Source organism: Doryrhamphus excisus, chromosome 5 (genome assembly GCF_030265055.1).
Source record: "Doryrhamphus excisus isolate RoL2022-K1 chromosome 5, RoL_Dexc_1.0, whole genome shotgun sequence".
NCBI classification, from domain to species: domain Eukaryota; kingdom Metazoa; phylum Chordata; class Actinopteri; order Syngnathiformes; family Syngnathidae; genus Doryrhamphus; species Doryrhamphus excisus.
This window is the reverse complement of record NC_080470.1, coordinates 13827130-13849684: the sequence shown is the minus strand read 5'-3', so window position 1 is coordinate 13849684 and position 22555 is coordinate 13827130. Positions and strand designations below refer to the sequence as shown.

The 22555-nt window shown below is 40.8% G+C and overlaps 1 protein-coding gene across 5 annotated transcripts; it reads left to right on the top strand.

Moving 5' to 3' along the window:
- The first annotated feature begins 299 nt into the window (after positions 1–299).
- On the top strand, positions 300–17756 carry mier2 (mesoderm induction early response 1, family member 2). Of its 5 annotated transcripts, none has more exons than XM_058074362.1 (13): positions 300–459; positions 4310–4489; positions 4646–4756; positions 4817–4925; positions 8153–8229; positions 8307–8376; positions 8676–8827; positions 8899–8980; positions 11369–11463; positions 11690–11820; positions 13367–13509; positions 15015–15112; positions 17616–17756. In XM_058074362.1, exons 2-12 carry the CDS (start codon positions 4448–4450, stop codon positions 15068–15070), a joined length of 1068 nt encoding a protein of 355 aa, XP_057930345.1. In that variant the 5' UTR covers positions 300–459; positions 4310–4447; the 3' UTR covers positions 15071–15112; positions 17616–17756. The 5 variants fall into 5 exon arrangements, with proteins under 5 accessions (XP_057930345.1, XP_057930347.1, XP_057930346.1 ...); XM_058074364.1 differs by having other exon boundaries at positions 301–459; positions 4310–4468; XM_058074363.1 differs by having other exon boundaries at positions 301–459; positions 4310–4468; positions 4814–4925.
- The last annotated feature ends 4799 nt before the right edge of the window (positions 17757–22555 follow it).

Below are 22555 nucleotides of genomic sequence, written 5' to 3'. Positions count from 1 at the left end.
GCAACATGCATACAGTGTGCATGTAAATGTATATAATGCGTATGTGGAGTACTGTATATCTTGTGAGCCGCATGCATTCATGTGAACAGAGCCGCTTCTGTCTTTATCTGCAACGGCCATGCCCCGTCCCCTCCCTCTTTTCAGCCTTAAACATACATTGTAGTAAAAATGTCATTTTTTTGTAATATTTAATAAAGTGTTACAGTGGCCTCAAAAGAAATCAACACGTCACACACGCCGACAGTTTATATTGCATGGCGCTCGGTAGGAAAACGAAAAGCGCAAGTTGTGTTTTTAAAATAATTTCTGAAGGCTAAACTTGAATATAAGTGAAAAAGAGTGTAAGAGTACATGCCGAGTACACAAGTACCTGACACAGTAACACAGCGAGAGCTGCTACACGACAGACCGACAACATCCGGGCTAGTGAGCTCGCGCAGGAGAGGAATGGCGGCGGAGGTAAGTGAACGAAAACGAGGCTGGAGTCTCCCGGACGACCGGCTAACGAGGGCGGACGACGGCGCGGGTCGAGCCGGACTCGTTCGCGCATGTGTCGGCGGTTCGCTCGGCGAACTTAACGCGGGGCGAAACGTAGCAACGCGGGGGTTAAACATCGGGGAAGTGACGAAGGTGGGTGGGGGGGAAGAAATGGAGAAGCTCTCCGGCGTTTCGAGCCTCTTTCCGCGGCGTTAAAGATCCATTCCACCCCCCTCGCTCTCTCGCTGCCCTGGAGGGGAACCGAGCGGAGATAGCGAACAAAAGGCGGAGGGAGACGACACGGCCGTGCTCGAATGTTTTTCCTCAAGTTTTCTCACTGGAAAAAGTTGTCATTGTTAGTCTTTGTCGTGGTTTGTGGACATTTTGACTTATTTCCTTCTCCGCCGAGAGAGAGGAAGAGGCGTTCAGCACCAAGTGGCAGGAAAGCGCCCCTGGTCACGCACACTCACTTTCAGACACACTAGCAACTCCACTCAAGTTGTCCCAACAAGACATTTTTACCACATAAAACACCACCGAGGGACTAGTTCTTCCTGTGTGCAGTGTAAAGTTGACTTTTTCGTACTCGTGTTGATTTATGGCCTAAAGCGGGGACTCAAACTCAACCCACCCGGGGGCCACTGGAGGTAGTCGGGTTAGTATTCCACCAGGAAAAGATTTCTACCAGTATTACAGCCACACTGCTAAATCAGAGATTTGGAGAATAAAGTGGCAAATGTGCAAAAATTAAGTTGTACGTTTCCTAGAAAGAGTCCTAATACAGTAAACCTTGGATATATCTGATTCAATTGTTCCCACTGGTTTTGTCCGATATAAGCGAAATCCGTTATATGCGTATACCGGAAAATGTCCGTTTTACGCATATATCGGATTTATATCCGGTATATGCGTAAATCGGATTTTATCCGTTCTAAAAAGGCACTTCCTTGACTATGTTTCCAATGTACCTGGACGCGCAGGCAACGCTGCAAATGACATCGTATAGCGGCCTGTCACGATTCGGCGAATCGGAGCGCCACGATGCAGCCATCCGATATATGCGAGGGAAATTTCATGGAAATGCATTGGAACGGGACTGGAGATTTTGTCCGAAATAGGCGAAATCCGTTATAAAAAATCCGATATATGCAATGAATTTTTATTGGAAATGCATTACAGAAAAATCGGTTCTTTTTTATCTGTCCGTTGTGAGCGAATTTCCGATATATCCGAGTCCGATATATCCGAGGTTTACTGTATTCCATGTATGAAGTGGTGATATGACGTTTCATGGTGTCATACGTGTCAGAGGGAAAATAGAGCACATCTCTTCTGGAAGAACGGAAACTCTCCTCTTAAGGCCACAGCGTTTATTCATAATGTGGCAGCAAAACAGAGCAGTTGACTACAAACAGATTAGCATGGGTTAGCATCGTCTCAAAGCCCCCCGAGGCTTCTCATGGCTGTCTCAGGCGATGCCTGTAACATTAAGTTACCACTTTTGATTTTAAACTCAGAAATTTACGACTTGATTCTCAAAATCTGCAATCATTTTCATACTTTGGTCGGAACAGGCGTCGCCTGAGACAGCTATGAAAAAGAGGCACTTATATGACCTTTGGCCTTGGTCAATGATGATGTCATACAACTTAGCAACTCGTCAGCTTCTTTTTACGCTTGTGGGGTATACCTTTACCCACAATGCAGTGGCAACTTGGCATGTTTGAGGAATTGAAACCCGACATTCCTCACCGCCGACGGGCTGGTCATCCAAGCTAATGACTTTTTGCCGTCCCGTGGGAGAGGTTGGTCATATTTAACTTCCTGGTTCTGAGCCACCATGGGACGCTTGCGCATGACAAGGTTTGTACTCAGCTACAACGTGTTTTTCAGACATTGCTCCTACTCCTTGCTAAAGATGCTAGCACACGCTGCTGTCGCGATCACGTGGGCCGCCAACATCAGAGAGTTTAGATACAGACAAGACAATCTGATACATGCTCTGGTTCTCATTGGGAGTGACCAGGATGGATAGGATCAGGAAGGAGTACATCAGAGCGACATTACATGTTAGAGGCCTTGGAGATAAAGTCAGACTGAGAGAGGCCAGACTGAGATGGTTTGGACATGTCCAGAGGAGAGATAGTCAATATATTGGTAGAAGGATGCTGCCAGGTAGGAGGCGTAAAAGAAGACCAAAGAGGAGGTTTATGGATGTAGTGTAGGAGGACATGAAGGTAGTTGGTGTGATGGAGGACATTGATTTGCTGTGGCGACCTCCGAAGGCAAAAGCCCAAAGAGAAAGAAGAAGAAGCTTGACATGCTAGGTCAGGGGTCGGCAACCTTTACTATCAAAAGAGCCATTTTACCCCCACGCTCACTAAAGGAAAATACACTGGAGCTGCAGAACATAATTTATATGCAATATCTTATAACCTCTCAAAAGTTTGAATCTTTCTTAATTTGACAAGTTTTAACAGCAGAATATTTCTCGAAGTATAAATGTAAGCCAGAAAAACAACGAAGACAAAGGTATCTGTCCATGAAGAATTAAAAACTCCAATGCTTCTTTTTTTGGGTTGGGAGTAATATTTCAACTCTATGTTACTAAAATGACATTATTTTTCCTGATAATATTATATTACAAGCTTCATTCATTCATTCATTTTCTACCGCTTTTCCTCACGAGGGTCGTGGGGGGTTCTGGAGCCTATCCCAGCTGTCTTTGGGCTTATTCTCTGAAATTATTTAATTTTTCAATACAAATTTTGTTCTTAATTTTTTTCAAGTTTTATTGTTCATCCCTCAATTTTCCAAAAAACACCACTGTATTTGTTGTTTTGTTTTTCATAATTTAGTTTTTTGTTTTTCAAAAACTCAGTTTAATTTAAATAAATTTAGTTCTCAGGGAAGAACTAAATTTGAAACACTTCTATGCTAGGACTATGTTAAAAAGCCATAGCATTTCAGTATGTGGAATCAAACTATGGAACGGATTGAGTAAGGAAATCAAACAATGCACAACGATGAGCCAATTCAAGAAACAATACAAGCAGTTGATGTTTGCTAAATACAAGGATGAATAGTCTTGAACCAGTCATGATGTGCTATATTGACACGCACTATGGTACACATTATGGCATTGGATGCTCATATCACCGAGTACTTCGGTACGAGGTGCATTATTAAAAAAAAAAAAAAACTTAAACTGTATTATGGAAAGCAGGAAGTGAACAAATGTAACAGTTAGTGATTGTAAAAGTACCAGATGGAGGGGTAGGATTTAATAAGCTTTGCTTCTTCCTACTCCTTTTGGACATGTGGAACTGGGAACTGATTATGGGATGCACTCAATTGTAATATGATGCATGTTCTAATGAAATAAAACCATTACCTTACCTACTAAAAAACTTGCTAAAATGTCGTATTATTCCTCAAAATATTACAACATAGTCCGGTAGAATGACACCTATTTGTTGTTAGATACTTCATTTATGTAAAACTACTGCTGATTTTTCAATTTATTATTTATTCATGGACTTATTAAATTCTATTTTCCGATCGTGCTGTGGGCCACAGGCTGCAAATGGCTCCCAGGCCACACTTTGGACACCCCTGTACTAGCTACCACTATTTAAGAAAGGCGTCGTTAGCCATGCTTGGTGTTCATGTTTGACTGATATGCTTTGAGGGCGATCCTCATACGATGTAAACATGATATTTCTGACTTCCTGTCAGCGGATTCTCAGCGCACCGCCCCATGAACCAGGAAGTAGCCTGCTGGCTAGCAACCCGATGACCAGACACTGACCACCGTTGTTTCTGCCCACAGGCGAGCCGTGGGCCTTTGGACCTGGCCACCGAGGTCGCAGCCCAGCTGAGATGGTGAGGTATGGCAATGAAGACGCTCGACCGGAGAAGTAGGAGTTTTAACCGGAGTTAAAGGAGAGGTTCTCCTCATCCTGTGAAGATGGCAGCCCAACCCCAGACTGTACGCTCAACTTCTGTTATGGTGCTTGATGTCTTGATGTCGGGTTTCCATTTATCATTTGGAGGATCTCATAGCTCAACTGACCAAATGTTTGGGTCACCTTTTCGCTGAGGAATGAAGGAAGTCTTCCTGAAGTAACTCTTCAGGTCTCCTTTCCTATTTCTTGTCTTGATGCAGGCCAGTGAGAACTTTGAGGACCTGCTGGCACTCTACGGCTACACCGTGTCTGATCCAGCCAAGCAGAACCGTCATGTTGCCGCCGCTCTGCCGGACATGACTCTGGACAAGGTGAGATGGCCCATGGTGTCTCCGCCGCATCCGTCTAAGCTTTGCTGTCATCTCCAGAAGCAGATAACTGAGGACCTCTTTGCTGGAGAAGACGGAGTAGAATCGTCCGCTGATGATCTGACGCCTTCGGTCACCTCCAACACCTCAGATCTGCTTCATCAACTGCCGGGTGAGTCGTACGCAAAGTGGAAATTCTAAGTCTGGGAATCTTCTCATTCATGTCTGCTCAAAGACGATAAGAGAGAGAGCTAGCGCTGTCCTATCTGGTCTAGGATTAGCGTTACCTGGTAGGGCGGTTTAGGGTTAGAGGATTAGCTTTAGGGTAGGGGTAGGGCAGGGGTGGGCAAACTTTTTGACTCGCGGGCCGCATTGATTTAACAAAATTGACGGGGGGGGGGGGGGGGGGCAGACTGTATAGTATTTTACACGTGACAGTCCATTTGTGCACGTATATTTTTACACATATTTTACACGTAAAAGTGTCATGTAGTCTGCTATATGTGCACTTTGAGATCATTTATTTGATGTAAAGTGCATTATAAATTTATTGTGATCATTATTGTTATCATTATTATTATATTAATAATGATAAATATAAATTATATTAATAATTTTTATTCATAAGTTTATTAATAATGATATTTTTATTTTTGCGACCAGTCCAGGTGTACCCTGCCTCTCGCCCCAAGACAGCTGGGATAGTCTCCGGCACCCCCGCGACCCTCGTGAGGATAAGCGGTAGAAAATTAATGAATTATTATTATTATTATTATTATTATTATTATTATTACAACCAGTCCAGGGTGTACCCCGCCTCTCGCCTCAAGACAGCTGGGATAGGCCTAGCACCCCCGCGACCCTCGTGAGGATAAGCGGTAAAAAATGAATGAATTATTATTAGTAGTATTATTACTATTATTATTATTATTATTACTATTATTATTACGACCAGTCCAGGGTGTACCCCGCCTCTCGCCCCAAGACAACTGGCATAGGCTCCAGCACCCCCCGCAACTCTCGTGAGGATAAGCGGTAAAAAAATGAATTATTATTATTATTATTATTATTATTATTATTATTATTATTATTATTATTATTATTATTATTATTATTATTATTATTATTATTATTATTATTATTATTATTATTATTATTATTATTATTACGACCAGTCCAGGGTGTACCCCGCCTCTCGCCCCAAGACAGCTGGGATAGGCTCCAGCACCCCCGCGACCCTCGTGAGGATAAGCGGTAAAAAATGACAGAATTATTATTATTATTATTATTATTATTATTATTATTATTATTATTATGACCAGTCCAGGGTGTACCCCGCCTCTCGCCCCAAGACAGCTGGGATAGGCTCCAGCACCCCCGCGACCCTCGTGAGGACAAGCGGTAGAAAATGAATGTATTATTATTATTATTTTAATTATTATTATTATTATTATGTGCTTGTGTCCCTTTTTTCAGGAGCATTTTGTAAACATCAGACCACATCAAATAATGAAATTGATAAAACAGCTACTTCAACCATCAAAAGGTTGGCTCAAGCCATGATGCCAGGTTGTATGTTGAGTTTCAATGAAATATTTTGGAAAGAACAGGCGGGCCATATTCAAATACTTGGCGGGCCGGATGTGGCCCCTGGGCCGTAGTTTGCCCACCCCTGGGTTATGGTAAAGCAAGGGTCAGCCACCCATGGCTCCAGAGCCACGTGTGGCTCTTCAGCCTCTTTGTTGTGGCTCCCTTTGCAATGCTCAAATATTTTTTTAACACCTGAAAATGCATGTTTTTGTATTGAGTTTAAGAAATCCAACTTTGTGTGAGACCATGAATGAATCTTGACTATTTGACATTTCTAAAAAAAAATAAAAGAACACTTAAAAAAGCAGCGGAATGGGAACTTGTTTGCTCCAGAGTAAACAAATCAGGTAAGTTTACAGTAATTTACACGTACATTTATGTAACTTTATCTCCAATACTAGCAAGAGTACTCTGTCAACTGGTCTTTTTGTATCTGAACTACTTTGATACTCCCAAATTCTCTCCAAATTTAGGGTTAGCGTAGGTTAGATTGGGTTAGGGTAGGGCAGGGGTTGGCAACCCGCGGCTCTACAGCTTTATGTGGCTCTTTAGCGCCGCCCTTGTGGCTCCTTGGAGCTTTTTGAAAAATGTTTGAAAATGGAAAAAGGGGGAGGGAGATACAGTAAACCTCGGATATATCGGACTGGGATATATCGGAAATTCGCTCACAACGGACAGATAAAAAAGAACCAATTTTTCTGTAATGCATTTCCAATAAAAATTCATTGCATATATCGGATTTTTTATAACGGATTTCGCCTATTTCGGACAAAATCTCCAGTCCCGTTCCAATGCATTTCCATGAAATTTCCCTGGCATATATCGGATGGCCGCATCGTGGCGCTCCGATTCGCCGAATCGTGACAGGCCGCTATACGACGTCATTTGCAGCGTTTGCAGCGTTGCCTGCGCGTCCAGGTACATTGGAAACATAGTCAAGGAAGTGCCTTTTTATAACGGATAAAATCCCATTTACGCATATACCGGATATAAATCCCATATATGCGTAAAACGGACATTTTCCGGTATACGCATATAACGGATTTCGCTTATATCGGACAAAACCAGTGGGAACAATTGAATCCGATATATCCGAGGTTTACTGTATATTTTTTGTTTTAATATGGTTTCTGTAGGAGGACAAACATTCTTAATGTTTTACAATATGCTGTAAAAATGTGTAGAGTAAATATTACATTTCAACATTTCTGTCAACAAAGATTTGCGTCATAGCCTGGGACACACATTTCCATCAGCAGGGCGGGATGCCAGGCAGGTGGCTGTTGTAAACAAACCGGCGGCTGTGTGATGGGCCATGGATCCCAAAGATCCCACATTGGGAGTGACCAGGATGGATAGGATCAGGAAGGAGTACATCAGAGGGACATTACATGTTGGAGGCCAGGCCAAACTAGTCTAGACTGGTTGGGACATGTCCAGAGGAGAGATAGCGACTATATTGGTAGAAGGATGCTGCCAGGTAGGAGGCGTAGATGAAGACCAAAGAGGAGGTTTATGGATGTAGTGAAGGAGGACATGAGGGTAGTTGGTGTGAAAGAGACAGATGCAGAAGACAGGGTAGGATGGAGGAGATCGGTTTGCTGTGGGCCCACCCACGTTCATACCTATGGACAATTTGCAGCGGCCAATGAAGCTAACATGTTTTTGGGATGGAGGAGGAAACCCACACATGCACGGGGAGAACAAAGATGCCCAAACCCAGATCTTCCAAACCTCCTGAGTGTGTGGCTAACATGCTAACCACTAGGCCCCCCTAAATGAAAACCTTGTGATGTTTTCCCCTCCCAGCTGGCAAAGACACATTCGTCTGCTCATCGGACGAGGATTCGGACAATATATCTCTTCCCTCCAACGAAGAACACAAGGTTCCCATCACACATATTTTGGCACAGCAGAAGCGGCCTCACGTAGACTTAACTAATGTCCATGATGTCCTTCCTAGGAGATCCTGGTGGGTTCCATGTACCAGGCAACAGTCCCTCCACTCAACCCGTATACGTACCAGGAAGCAGGTATGTATGTAACATGTTAATGCTACTTCTCTCACCTAGCTTCATTCTGTTGTATGGGTGGCAGCAGGTGGACACGTAGGTTCGCTTATTTCTTTGTTCTCCCTGTCAGGATGTCATTCCGGCATAGCTAGATGAACAAAACAGGAAATAAATCATTTTCCGACCAATTGAGTGAAATGGAATCATTTCCCACGGCACACCCGATGATCTCACGGCCAAAAAAACGTGTGAATCACTACTCTAAACTCCTTATTTCTCCTCATCGGGCACCCTGACTGTCCTCCTTCCTGTGGGTCCAGCCTACAACAGCGAGGACCAGTTGCTGTGGAGACCAGGGGATCTGCCGCCGCAGGATGTGGAGGACTTCCTGTTGAGTGCACAGACCCCACGTGGCCAGGAGGGGGCAGTCTGCAGACAACCGTGTGCCGGCACGGTCCGAGACAATGAACAGGTACATCCGAGGATTTGGCGCTCCTTGATTGGTCTTTACTGAAGCTTTTGTGGTGTCCTGTACGTTGCCAGGCGCTGTATGAACTGGTCAAATGCAACTTCAATGCAGATGAGGCCCTGCGACGTTTACGCTTTAATGTGAAAGTGTGGAGTGGTAAGTGTCTTTTCCATCGAAAGCCTCGTTTACGCTTGCATGCACTTTGTCCCTGCAGTGGCACGCCATTTTGTGTGGCGATGGCGGGCCAGTGAGTAAAGTCTTGGTAAATAGTGGTAAGTGTGTGTAAGTGCAGAGAAAATGTTGAACATGAAACATTTGTGGCACAATTTCAGCCAACTCGCCGTGAATGCACCGCAAGCTCGGTGGGCGGGGCATATCCACGGCTACGTTCACATTGCAGGTCGATTTTTTTTTTAACTGTATCTGATTTTTACAACTCATATTTTTTCAAATTCTACCCAAGCTCTGTTGATATGTAGATATAAATTTTATACAGTAAACCTCGGATATATCGGACTCGGATATATCGGAAATTCGCTCACAACGGACAGATAAAAAAGAACCAATTTTTCTGTAATGCATTTCCAATAAAAATTCATTGCATATATCGGATTTTTTATAACGGATTTTGCCTATTTCGGACAAAATCTCCAGTCCCGTTCCAATGCATTTCCATGAAATTTCCCTGGCATATATCGGATGGCCGCATCGTGCCGCTCCGATTCGCCGAATCGTGACAGGCCGCTATACGACGTCATTTGCAGCGTTTGCAGCGTTGCCTGCGCGTCCAGGTACATTGGAAACATAGTCAAGGAAGTGCCTTTTTATAACGGATAAAATCCCATTTACGCATATACCGGATATAAATCCCATATATGCGTAAAACAGACATTTTCCGGACATTATACGCATATAACGGATTTCGCTTATATCGGACAAAACCAGTGGGAACAATTGAATCCGATATATCCGAGGTTTACTGTACATATCTAATCTACTGTAGTCTGAGCAGTCAAGTCTGACCTGTAAGTCATGGAAAGGTGTGGTTACCGTGGTTACCGACTTGGAAAAAGGGACAATTTTACGGAGTGTCAGTGAAGTGTCTCACGGCAATGTCCCACCACTCCTGCCACCAAGAGACGTTTCAGAAGTCCTCCACGATCTCCTGTGGCCAAAATTCTTACCCTCTTTCTTCATCGGCGGAACAAAAATACTTGAAATTCCCACAAACACATTAAAGGAACTTTTTTTGGAATTTTGTCCATCATCCTCAATCGCTCCTTAATGTGAGACATGAACACGCATCTCTTTTCTGTGGCTTCTAAAGATACCATAACAGATAAAAAGAGAATGCACGTAATGGGACACACCCATTCTGCCTATAAAGCCTTCTGAGAAAAACTCCAAAAATGTCCGTCATGTGAGTTGCATGTGAAGCACATCACAGTAAACCTCGGATATATCGGATTCAATTGTTCCCACTGGTTTTGTCCGATATAAGCGAAATCCGTTATATGCGTATACCGGAAAATGTCCGTTTTACGCATATATGGGATTTATATCCGGTATATGCGTAAATGGGATTTTATCCGTTATAAAAAGGCACTTCCTTGACTATGTTTCCAATGTACCTGGACGCGCAGGCAACGCTGCAAACGCTGCAAACGCTGCAAACGCTGCAAACGCTGCAAACGCTGCAAATGACGTCGTATAGCGGCCTGTCACGATTCGGCGAATCGGAGCGCCACGATGCGGCCATCCGATATATGCCAGGGAAATTTCATGGAAATGCATTGGAACGGGACTGGAGATTTTGTCCGAAATAGGCGAAATCCGTTATAAAAAATCCGATATATGCAATGAACTTTTATTGGAAATGCATTACAGAAAAATTGGTTCTTTTTTATCTGTCCGTTGTGAGCGAATTTCCGATATATCCGAGTCCGATATATCCGAGGTTTACTGTATTATTGTTATGAACATTGTAATACCCAAGAACTATGTTACTGGCGTAGTGATACCTTGCCACACCACAGCGGCTAGCCACTAGCCGGCTTGCCTAGCTTTAGCAAACAATGCCTCACAAGCCAAAGGTAGTGCTTCATATTGGAGCTTTTTGTTTTGGAGGCTAGCTGTAGCGTTCCTTTCATGTGTTGCTATGTACACAATTGGGTGGAGCCTGCTGAGATGCAGCGACACCACATGATGCCAGGACTGTGTTGCGGGAGCATGGTTGGTTTATGACAATTTGTGTAAAAATTGTGTACCAAGTGCATCACATGTGCATAAAGCAGAACGCCAACAGTGCGCAAACTTTATTTTTATTTTTTTTACTTATTTATTTCTTTATTGTTCTTCAGGCTTTTCAAGCGTGCCATAAATACACAACTGAGGCACATTTCCCTCAGCAAAATGCATGCAAGTGCAAACGCTGCTTTATACCGACACAAGCACATACAAATACCGCCTCATTACACGTATGTTTATTGTTGAATGATTTGCATCGTTTTGCTGATTTTGTTGGTGCTCTTTCTTGTTCTGCAGAAGAGCTGTGCGGCTGGAGTGAGGAGGAGTGTCGGAATTTTGAGCATGGCTTTAAAGTTTACGGGAAAAACTTCCATCTCATTCAGGCTAATAAGGTGAGTGATGAAAAGACTTGGGATGTTTATCCCACACGTGTGTGCACACACGCAGTTCACAGTAAAGTCATAGCATGATGACAAAAAGGAAGTATAACTGGATATAACTTATTCGCATAGCTATGCGGCTTGGTTAAAAAATGTCAACGTGGCCCCTCCATCCTTTGATTTTTCAGTAACACTTGATCAAAAAAAGGCGTAACCAGCATGGTTTCTTCTCCCCCAGGTACGAACCCGCTCTGTGGGGGAGTGTGTGGAGTATTACTACATGTGGAAGAAGTCTGAGCGCCACGAGTTATTCACTCAGCAAGCCACCAGGATCACTCGCAAGAAGTACACCTTGCAGTCGGGGAGCATGTGAGTTCTAACGCATCCTTGTCTGACCCGTCCTCATCCGGTCCAAGAAGTCCTACAGCACTGGTTCCCCCTTTGGGGGTCTGACGGGGTGTCATGTACTTACTACACCCACACACTCCAAGAACTATATTTTATACTGTGTATACATTATTACTAAGTGTAGCACGGAAGTTATGTTTTTGTTTGTTTGTGTTCAAAATAACTTTCAGTAATTGTCGGAAATAGGATATGGAAGAACTGAATACATTTTGGGGGTATTCCGGATCACCGTCTGAATCCAGGAATTTTTCTGAAGGATTCTTTAACCTTGTGAGATCAGACCATTTTGTGCATATACTCTAACTCCACAAAAAAATGGTCAGAGCACTTGATTTGCTAGGTGTTAGCATGCTAACGTTAGCATACTAGTATTTTTTTGCTATTGTCATGGGTAAACACATATAAAACAGATGTTATCGTGCTAATATTAGCATAGTGGCATTATTAATCGTTTCGTGGGTAGTCACAGATATGAACACTTAATTTAGCACATTCATTAAAGGTGTTAGCATGCTAACATTAGCATGGTAACACTGCCAGCATACTGAAATTAGCACAATCGCATTTTCAGACATTTTCAGACAGCTACACACTATTATGCTAGGTGTTATGGTGTATGCTAATATTGAGATGCTAGTATTGCTAGCTTGCTAACATGAGTGTAGTATACTCATACTATACTATGAGTATACTCATACTATACTATACTATACTATACTATACTATACTATACTATACTATACTATACTATACTATGAGTATACTTTTACTATACTGTGAGTATACTATAGTATACTTCATGAACATGGATTTAGCACTATATTGCTAGGTGGTAGCCTATGGTAATATTATCATGTTAGCATGATAATAACATGATAAAAACAGAATTTCAGAATTTTCAGAGGTAGGCACTTAGACAAACACATTATGCTAGGAGTTAGCATGCGAACGTTAGCATGTTACCATTCTTTCATTTAAACCCTGGTATTTTTCTAAGCAAAAAAAAAAAGTGCAGTTTCCCCTTTAACAGCTTTGTGAAACACATATTTCTTTCCCTTTTCTGTGCACTGCAGCGTGAGAAAACGAGTTAATATAAGCTAGCTAGTGTTCACCGTGGAACGGCAAGACTCGGCTTGTCATAAGTGGCAGCATCAACTGTAAATTGCATTTTTGTGTATTTATACTTTGTTTTGAAAAATTAAACAATGTGGAACATAATTACAAACAATATATCACAGATTTAAGCAATGTTGATATCAGGGACCCTTTTAACGAGGAAAACGGCATAGAAGTGTTTGTATTCCTTTAGAGATATTTGTTCATGTTTGGTGTGTTTGTGTCTTAACATTTCTCAAAAATGTCATCTCTGTTTTTTCTAATCGTGCTTTCATGCACTCATGTATGAGAATGCATGAGATGCCAGGCCAGAAACCTTACTTTAGCTGTCCTGGAGGCTAATGGATAAGAAGATTCATCCTGACCTCCTGTCCTGTATTACCTGCTGCAGGGAAGACGGAGACCAGGATGGGGATGCTGGTGACACGGAGGGGAGCAATAATTCCGCTGCCATATTGTCACGCAGCTCCACTGTCTCCGGAAAGCTGGTGACCCCTTTACCTCCGCCGTCGAGCCTGGAACTGGACAAACCAGGTGAACAGCACAATAATGTAGAACATTTGGAAGAGTAGATTTTTACCGTACCGGGTTCCAGCTGACCCACTGCACCACACATACTGCACTTGTTCGGCCTTGAGGACCCTGTGTGTGCCTGGACTTGTATTGTACATGTTATCATTCATAACCGGCAGGTTTATGATACATTAGGGCTGTCAAATATAGCCGGCTAATGGCACAAACTCATTTATTTCATTCATTATGTGAACATTTTTCACGTCATTAATGCATCAAGCCACGTGACTCGATGTGACGGTGTCTGCCGTTCTTGAATAACTTTACTCTGACATGAAACATCAGCAGCAGTGGTGTTTGCTCCTTCCTGGTTTCTTATTTTTAGCATGTTTCTCACACTCCAATGTTTCAGATCATCAAACAAACAAAACACAACTCAACACTTTATGCAGTTTTAAAATGAAACTTCTCATTATTAAGGGAGAAAAAACCTCCAAAGGTACATGGCCTCCTGTGAAAGTGTGAAAGCCCCAATGTGTTCAAACATAACATAACAGAAATTAATTGAGCTCCATCAGTGTGGAAAAGCCATTTCTAAAGCTTTGGGACTCCAGCTAACCACATTGAGAGCCATTATCCACCAATGGCCAAAACATGGAACAGTGGTGAACCTTCCCAGGAGCGGCCGGTCAACCAAAATGTTAAGGTCGGTGTTCATGACTCCACTGTAAGAAAGACACTGGACACTGGTTCCAAGACCAAAAGCACTGCTGAACAAAAAGAACATTAAGGCTGGTCTCCATTTGGCCAGAAAACATCTTGATGATCCCCAAGACCTTTGGGGAAATACTCTGTGGTTGAACCTTTTGGAAGGTGTGTGTCCCATTCCATCTGGCATGAGAGGAAAAAGGAGTCAAACATGGTGGTGGTACTGTGATGGTCTGCTGAATCCTATTGAGATGCTGTGGCATGCCTTCAAAAGTCCTTGATGCTGGAAAAGCCTCCAATGTGGCTGAATGACAACAATTCCTCCACAGCTGGAAGAGACTCATTGCAAGTTATCACAAAGGCTTGGTTGCACTTGTTGCTGCTAAGGGCGGCCCAGCTACTTATTAGCTTTAGGCTAATCTTTTTCTCCATTCATCATAAAAGGTTTCATTTAAAAACTGCATTTTGAGTTCAGTTACATTTCTTTGATGGTCTGAAACATTGAAGTGTGATAAGTCATGAAAAAGTGACTTTGGGCATGTAAATGGTAAATAATATCTGCTACAGAAGGTAGTCGTCTGTTTTTATCCTTCTGTATGTAAAACATTTCCACACCACATCAGATACATGTTCATCTGCAGTTATCGTATACGTATTTTCTGTTACATGCCTTATTTCCATCACACGCTTTATCTTTTGTTTTGAATCATCTTCTGTTCTGTTAATCATTTTTTGCATCTTTCCCCTCCATGATGTGTCGTGTTTGACATCTGTCTGCATGCATGCATGGTTCCCACCTTTTTGATGCGGGTCTGCAGAGGAGGAGGGTCGACCCCGGCGCAGACGGACTCCCCGCTTTCACTTAAAGCCGTGACCCTGATGCTGTCAGGGCGTGGAAAGCAGGTTGCGCCTGCAGGTAAAGAAAGAGGGAGGGTCCATCACAGTAGATCCAGGGATTGCCTGCACAGACAACCACAAGTCACTGAGACTTCTCGTTACAAAAAAACCCCCAATAATAAATAAATAATCAATGAATGAACTCGGAAAGAACTTAGAAAACGTAGACCTCCACCAAGCGCTATACTGCGCCCTATAATGCATAGTGATTTACAGCATAAATATTAGTCCGACATTTTTTATGTACATATTTACATTCCTTAACCATGAATGACTAACAATGCTAACATGCTAATGTTATTATAATCAACACCTAGCATGATAGTGCTCAGTGTCTGCTCAAGTTTATACTCATGGAATTTGAACAAAAAATGCTAGTTTGCTCATGTTAGCTTGCTAGCAATGCTAACATGTTAATGTTGGCATGCCAACACCTAGCATAATTTTGGGTAAATATGAAAATGGATAAAAATGATGCTCTGCTAATATCAGCATGCTAGCAATGCCAACATGCTAACGTAAGCATGCTAACACCTACCATGATACTGGTGTTTTTGTATGTGTCTACCCATAAAATGTTAGGATGCTAACGCCTGGCATGATAAGGCTAAATGTCCTGAACAAGTGGAGCCACAACAAAATGGAGCTAAAGAAAGTTGTCATTGTCTGTATTTTGGTAAAGAAGTTGAAAAGAGAAATACTATTGAATTCAAGAAATAACTCATGGCAAAACAGGAAGGTGGTGTCCATGTTGGTCTCGCTGCCACATCGTGTCTTTGGCAGCCGTCACGTCTAATGTGAAGGTAAAAGAAAGCTTAAATGTTCATTTATCTTTTTCAGACATCATTTTATATGCAATTACGTACAATGGTTTTATGCAATCAATATTATACAAATGTGTGTTTGTTAGCAAAGAAGTACAGAGTCAACCACTGATGACATCATAGACAGGCAGCGGAGTTGACTTTCGGCTGGCAATGCTATAACATGCTAGTTGTTAGCATTCTAACATCAAAAAAGAAAACACTGTCTGTTATTCAAAGTTAATACCTTTTGAAAATAGCTAATGTGCTAATTTTAAAATGCTTCAAATGCAAACATGCTAGCGGTTGGCATGCTGACACTTAGCATAATGAAATAAAAATAATACAAAAATTGTCTTGATGAAAGTTTGTGTATGAAAATAGTTTAACCTGCTAACACCTAACATGTAAAGACTATGTAAGTTTATACCATTTGAAAATAGCACAAAGGCTACCTTGTTAGCATGTTAACATGCTTATGGTTACCATACTGGGTTCTAACATAAAAACACTGTCCAAATGTTAGAACACTCACAATGCTAACATTTTAGCATGTTAACTGTTAGCATGCTGACACCTAGCATAATAGTGCTTAGTCTTGATGTAAGTATATGCATATGAAAGTAGCTTAAAATAATAACTGTTAGCATGCTAACAACATAAAAACACTGTCAGTGTAAGTTTTTTTTATCAGCAAAAAGCGATCCTACTAATTTTAGAATGCCAGAAACGCTAAAATGGTAGCTGTTAGCATGCTGACACCCAGTATTATAGCTCTTAGTCGTGATATAAGTTTATGCATAAAAAAATACTGTGGATTAACATGTTAACTGTTAGTATGCTAATACCTCACATGAAAACACTTTCCATTTAAATTTATACCCCTTGACATTAGCAAAAAGGCTAACATGCTAACATTGTGTTAGCATACTAACACCTAAAATTAAAAACACTGTCAGTGTAAGTTTTTTTTTAAAATAGCAAAAGCGATCCTGCGAATTTTAGAATGCCAGAAACGCTAACATGGTAGCTGTTAGCATGCTGACACCCAGTATAATAGCTCTTAGTCTTTATATAAGTTTTATATAAGTTCTTTATACAACTTTATGCAAGAAAATACTGTGAATTAACATGTTAACTGTTAGTATGCTAACACCTAACATGAAAACACTTTCTATTTAAGTTTATACCCCTCGACATTAGCAAAAAGGCTAACATGCTAACATGGTGTTAGCATACTAACACCTAAAATGAAAAAGTTTACATCACTGATTTTTTATAACTAAATTTGAAAATGGCAAAATACGTAGCTAACATGCTAATGTTAGACTGCTGGCAAGGCTAACAGCCAGCATGCTTGTCCTTATTATTTATGTAAGTTTATACCTATAAAAATGCTAAGATGTTAACATTAGCAGGCTAGCAACTCTGACATGCTAGCTGTTAGCATGAGAACACCTAAAATACAAGGTAAATTGTCATAAATATGTTTATTATCTGTGGTTATAGCTACAATATTGGGAAATATCGGTGGATATAGGGGTGTTATTTCATGTCTAGAGTACTCCAATAATGTTGAAAAGCATATTTAGAAGGCGGCAAACAGGTTTTCTATGCCATAACTACCAAAACATTCCATTTATAAAGAAGTCCTTAACCGCCATAAAGGAGGTAATTTTGTGTGATGCTGTACATGATGTGTGACGTTTTCTTATCCAGATGAAGAACTGCTGATGGGGCTGTGTGGCGACGGATGTCCTCAGAACCTGCTCGCCCGCCGCTTCCCTCCATCTGCAGATGAGAGGGATTTCCTCCCAGGCGGTTGTTGTCCCGCAGGTTCAGTCCAGCTGGAGCAGCAGTGCACCTGCGAGGACCTCCTGACCTGCCGGGACCATCATCGCCCCCCGGGCTTCTTCCAGTTCCACGTGAGTGACGGTCCTTTTGTTCCCGAGGAGGCCGACTGCGGAGCGGCAGGAGACGTGACTGATCCCGGGTGGGACTTCACCTGCCATGGGCCTTCTCTGCCCCACCTACTGACTTCCTGTCCGCCCTCTCTGCCCCTCCCGTCCGGCGATAGCACTTGGGATAATCCAAATTGACTTTGAATCCCTTGTAACAGTAACCAGAACAAAAAGTACACTCAATACTCCGGCATTCCGGCGCATTGAAGCAATAAGAGCGAGACACGTTTTTTACTGCCGCACGCAAAGATCACTTTATTCCCACAACAAACGTCCTCCATCCGCTCTCTACCGTCGCGTTCCCGTCCTCCTTCCTCTTTACTGCCACTCAGCAGGTGTAGCCAGATTAGCAGATTGTGATCACATCATAGTCCACATCAGGCTGGCCTTGACAGCGCTGACTCATGAGGTCGGCTTCCTGCTGACAATCCAAAGAAGGAATTTCTACCAATGTTGGCGTCCGGTGTCATCTTCACATGCATTCCTTCTTTTTTTAGCCGTTCTTGCCCAATAGCACACATTAAGTACACGAAATGTACCCCATCCAATCCAGATGATAAAGTATCTAGTAAAGTGGCTTTCTAGATTATAAAGTGGATTAGGACAGAATAGGATTCATCTTTGGTATAAAAGGGATACACGCAGGTTCCATCCTGGGATTTACACTTGATTGACACAGATTATAACCATGCCCAGAATGACTAGCCGAGATTTGACTGATCCAGATTATACACAGCATTAGACTGGACTAGCCCAGATTAGGATTCCAGAGTCCTTGAGTTTATACCCAGAACTAACCTAGACTACCCGAGGATATATTCTACCATATAAACGGGGACAGGCATTGAGATTATATGCTGTGATATAAACCTTACCAGTCTAAATTATACTACTAGAGTTAAACTACTAGACCAGATTATAATCTTGGGGTTTAGATTTTGACACAGATTTCAACTGGGCAAACCCAGATTATAGATTTGACAGGCCCAAATTATATCAGGACTTAATCTGAACAACCCTGCAGCAAAGTTGTGGGTAAAACCATGCAGTGTCAAATTAACTAGCCAGACTCGGGATTAAACTGCATTTGCCCAGATTATAGTCCTAGTGTGTAAATTTGAATGGACTGGATTATACCTGGGGTTAATCTGGACTAACCTGTAATACAACTTGAGGATCTGCGATATAAATGTCACTAGGCCACACTATGCCCAGGATTAAACTGGAGTAGCCCAGATTATAGAACCAGGTCATAAACCTGGCTGGACCAGATACTAATCGGCTTTAATCTGCAGTCACAACATGAGGACCTGCAATACGAATATCACAAGGCCAGTTTTAACCCAGGATTAAACTGGACTAGCTGAGATTATGGCCCAAGGGTGTACATTTGACTGGACTAGGATGACATTTGGGGTTAATCTAGGCTCGTCTCTCATACATTTTGAGGAACTGCAATATAAAAGTCACTAAATCGGACTATACCCAGGATTAAACTGGACCGTTTGAGATTATGATCCTGGGTTGTAAATTTGACTGAACTCGGATGACATTTGGACTTAATCTGGACTAGTCTTTCATACAATCTAAGGAATATAATCACTAAATCGTATCGTACCCAGGATTAAACTGGACTAGCCCAGATTATAAATCCAGGGCATAAACCTGACTGGGCTAGATACTACAATACTTTACTACAATACTTCAAATGCCGATTGTGATTAATCTGGACAAATCTGCCATCCCAACCTGAGGACCTGCAATATAAACATCACTAAACCAGACTCTGCCCAGGATTAAACTGAACTAGCCCAGATTATAGTCCTGGACTAGGGCTAGTCTCTGATACAATTTGAGGAACTGCCGACTAGGCTGGTCTATACCCAGGATTAAACTGGACTAGCCCAGATTATAAATCCAGGGCATAAACCTGACTGGGCCCAACCTGAGGACCTGCAATATAAAAATCACTAGACTAGACTGGTCTACACACAGGATTAAACTGGACTTGCTCAGGTTATGGTCCTGGGGTATAAATTTGACTGGACCAAGGATGCCATTTGGGGTTAATCTGGGCTAGTCTGTGCCCAGTCTTAAATTGGACTAGCACAGATTATAGTGCCAGGGCGTAAATTTGATTATACTTAATCTGTACTAGCCTGCGATAAATTGTACAAACCTGTAGTGTACCCTGCAATATAGAGGAAGTATCACTAATCCAGACTAGATTGAATTGGATAAAAAAAAAGACTTGAGCGTATGAATAAATGAATCCCACTTGTTGTCTTTTTGAATCCAATAAAAGTGCAACATTTCATGAGAATTTCCATCAACTTTTTGGATGTGATATTTGAATCTGCCGAACAAACCTGAACTTTTTCAGCATTTTCATTTTTTCGGTCCTGATCCATATTTGGCTTGTTGTTGCTAGTTATTCCTTGGATTATGTTGTGATATCGTGATGTAAAGCAAACATTTCAGGGAACAGGATGTTGCTTGTTTGTGTCAATCTTCTATTTATTTGTTTGTTTGTTTATTTTTTGTCCCTCTTGGCAAATATTTCACATCTTTCTGTCTAAAGACGAGTGGATGCTTCCGGACAAGACCATGTGTTTTTTTTTCTTTTTACTTGGACTTTTTGTTGTCATGTACTGCTCCAATTGTTGAATTAATTATTATATTTTGTAAAAAAACAAATAAAAAATAAAGAATCAAACTATTTCGGAGTATTGATGTTTTTCACAGCTATTCATGTAGTAGAAATTATTTCCTAATACATGAATGTCAAATTCCTGCTATTTTATACGCTGGCGACAGCATGTAATGACTAGAAATAGCCGGAAGGGGGCAGAAAAAGATTGAGAATGCTTTCCTGCTTTGTCCGCTGAAAATTTGACTTCTTTGTACAAATCATGTTTTTTTCCCCAAAGTTCCAATGTTTTTTTCTTCAATTTATCAGTTAACATGCTGACACCCAGCACTTAGACTTCATGTGGGTTTAAGCATATGAGAATACATCAACATGCTGTTGGCAAGCTAACACCAAAGATGAAAATACCCCATCTATGTACAGTAAGTTTATATCTTCTGAAAATACTTTCTCAAGTCTAAGTTGCAAATGTCAGCATTCTATAACCACGTGTCAGCATGCTAATGCCTAACATGAAAAATGCCCATGTATATTTATATCTTTGAAAATAGCACACAAAAAAAGCTACCATGGTAATGTCAGGCTAGCATGCTAATGCATCTATGTAAGTTTGTACCTTTTGAAAATAGCACAAAGGCAAACTTGTGCTAATGTTAACATGCTCTGTTGGCATGCTAACACCTACCATAAAAACACTGTTTATACTCGTTTATACCGTTTGAAAATATCAAAATAACATTCTATTTTTAACGTTTTAGAATGTTAGCAGTGTTACCATCCATCCATTTTCTACTGCTTATCCTCAGCCTATCCCAGCTGTCATCGGGCGACAGGCGGGTACGCCCTGGACGGGTGGCCAGCCAATCACATCCAGTCACTCTGATATAAGTAATAATATGACATTTTCAGAATAAAGTCATACATTTACAAAGATGTATGACTTTTTTTTGTAATTTTGCAACTTTATTCTTGTACAGTTACAACTTTATTGTCATACATTTATGACTTTATTTCTTGTAAAATTATAACCATATTTCTCATGAATTAACTTTTTATTTTAATAAATCAATAAATTTAATTCTTGGAAATTTATGACTTTATTCTCATACATTTATTTATTTATTTTAATATTTTTTTTACATTCATTTATTTTTTTTCTCTGAATTTTACGACTTCAGCTATGTAAATTAATGACTTTTTTTAATTCAAAATTTGTTTCTAAAAAAATTCATGATCTTATTTCCTCAATTGTATTACTTTTTTTTATTTACGACTTTAGTCTCATTAAAAAAATGACTTTTTCTCATTTATTAAAATCTTTTTTTCTGGGAAATTTACAACTTTATTCTCACAATATTACAACTTTTTTTTCTTTTGTTACAACTTTAATCTCTTTATTGCAAATGTATGGCCTAAATAAAATTTCCCTTTTTTCTCTGAAATTTTTTTGCAAGTTTTTTTTTTTGCTAAAGTTTTTTTTTTGCTAAACATTTACAACTTTAGTCCCAGAAATTAACAACCTTATTCTCTTAATTTTACTGTTTTTTTCCCTCTGAAATGTCCAACTTTATCCTGGAAATCTCAGATGCGGCCCAAATTCTCTGTCCTAGCTTAGAGCAATGATTTCTTTATGAATTTTTTTTTTAAACATTTTTTATATGTTTAAAAGGTGATGAAAAAATAATTCTATAAAAGGTAAGAAAATACATTAAAAAATCTTAACGCATTTGCTGTTCATATTTCAAATTATTATATGGCATAAGAAATGTACTTGAATAAACTCTTCGTTGGTCATGCAGGTCTGGTGAGCTAAGTATATATAAGTATACATGTGAGTATAAAAATATATTATATTAATAACATAACTATGTTTTATAATGATTGCTATTAATAAGTTTTTCCCACTGCTTATTCAATATTCACATTGTTGCCACCGTTTGAGGCTTTAGTTATAAAAATATGAAAACTGTCAGATATTTCATGATATTCAATTTTTTTGGACTTCCTGAGGCTCCTCCCCCTTCTCCTCCTCCTCCCGCTGGCCGCCA

Coding starts and splice junctions, on each gene's coding strand:
- mier2 (XM_058074360.1), top strand. CDS start 4,448: ATGGCAGCCCAACCCCAGACTGTACGCTCAACTTCTGTTATG. Junction 4,757..4,813: donor CGGACATGACTCTGGACAAG/GTGAGATGGCCC, acceptor TGTCATCTCCAG/AAGCAGATAACTGAGGACCT. Junction 8,377..8,675: donor GTATACGTACCAGGAAGCAG/GTATGTATGTAA, acceptor CTGTGGGTCCAG/CCTACAACAGCGAGGACCAG.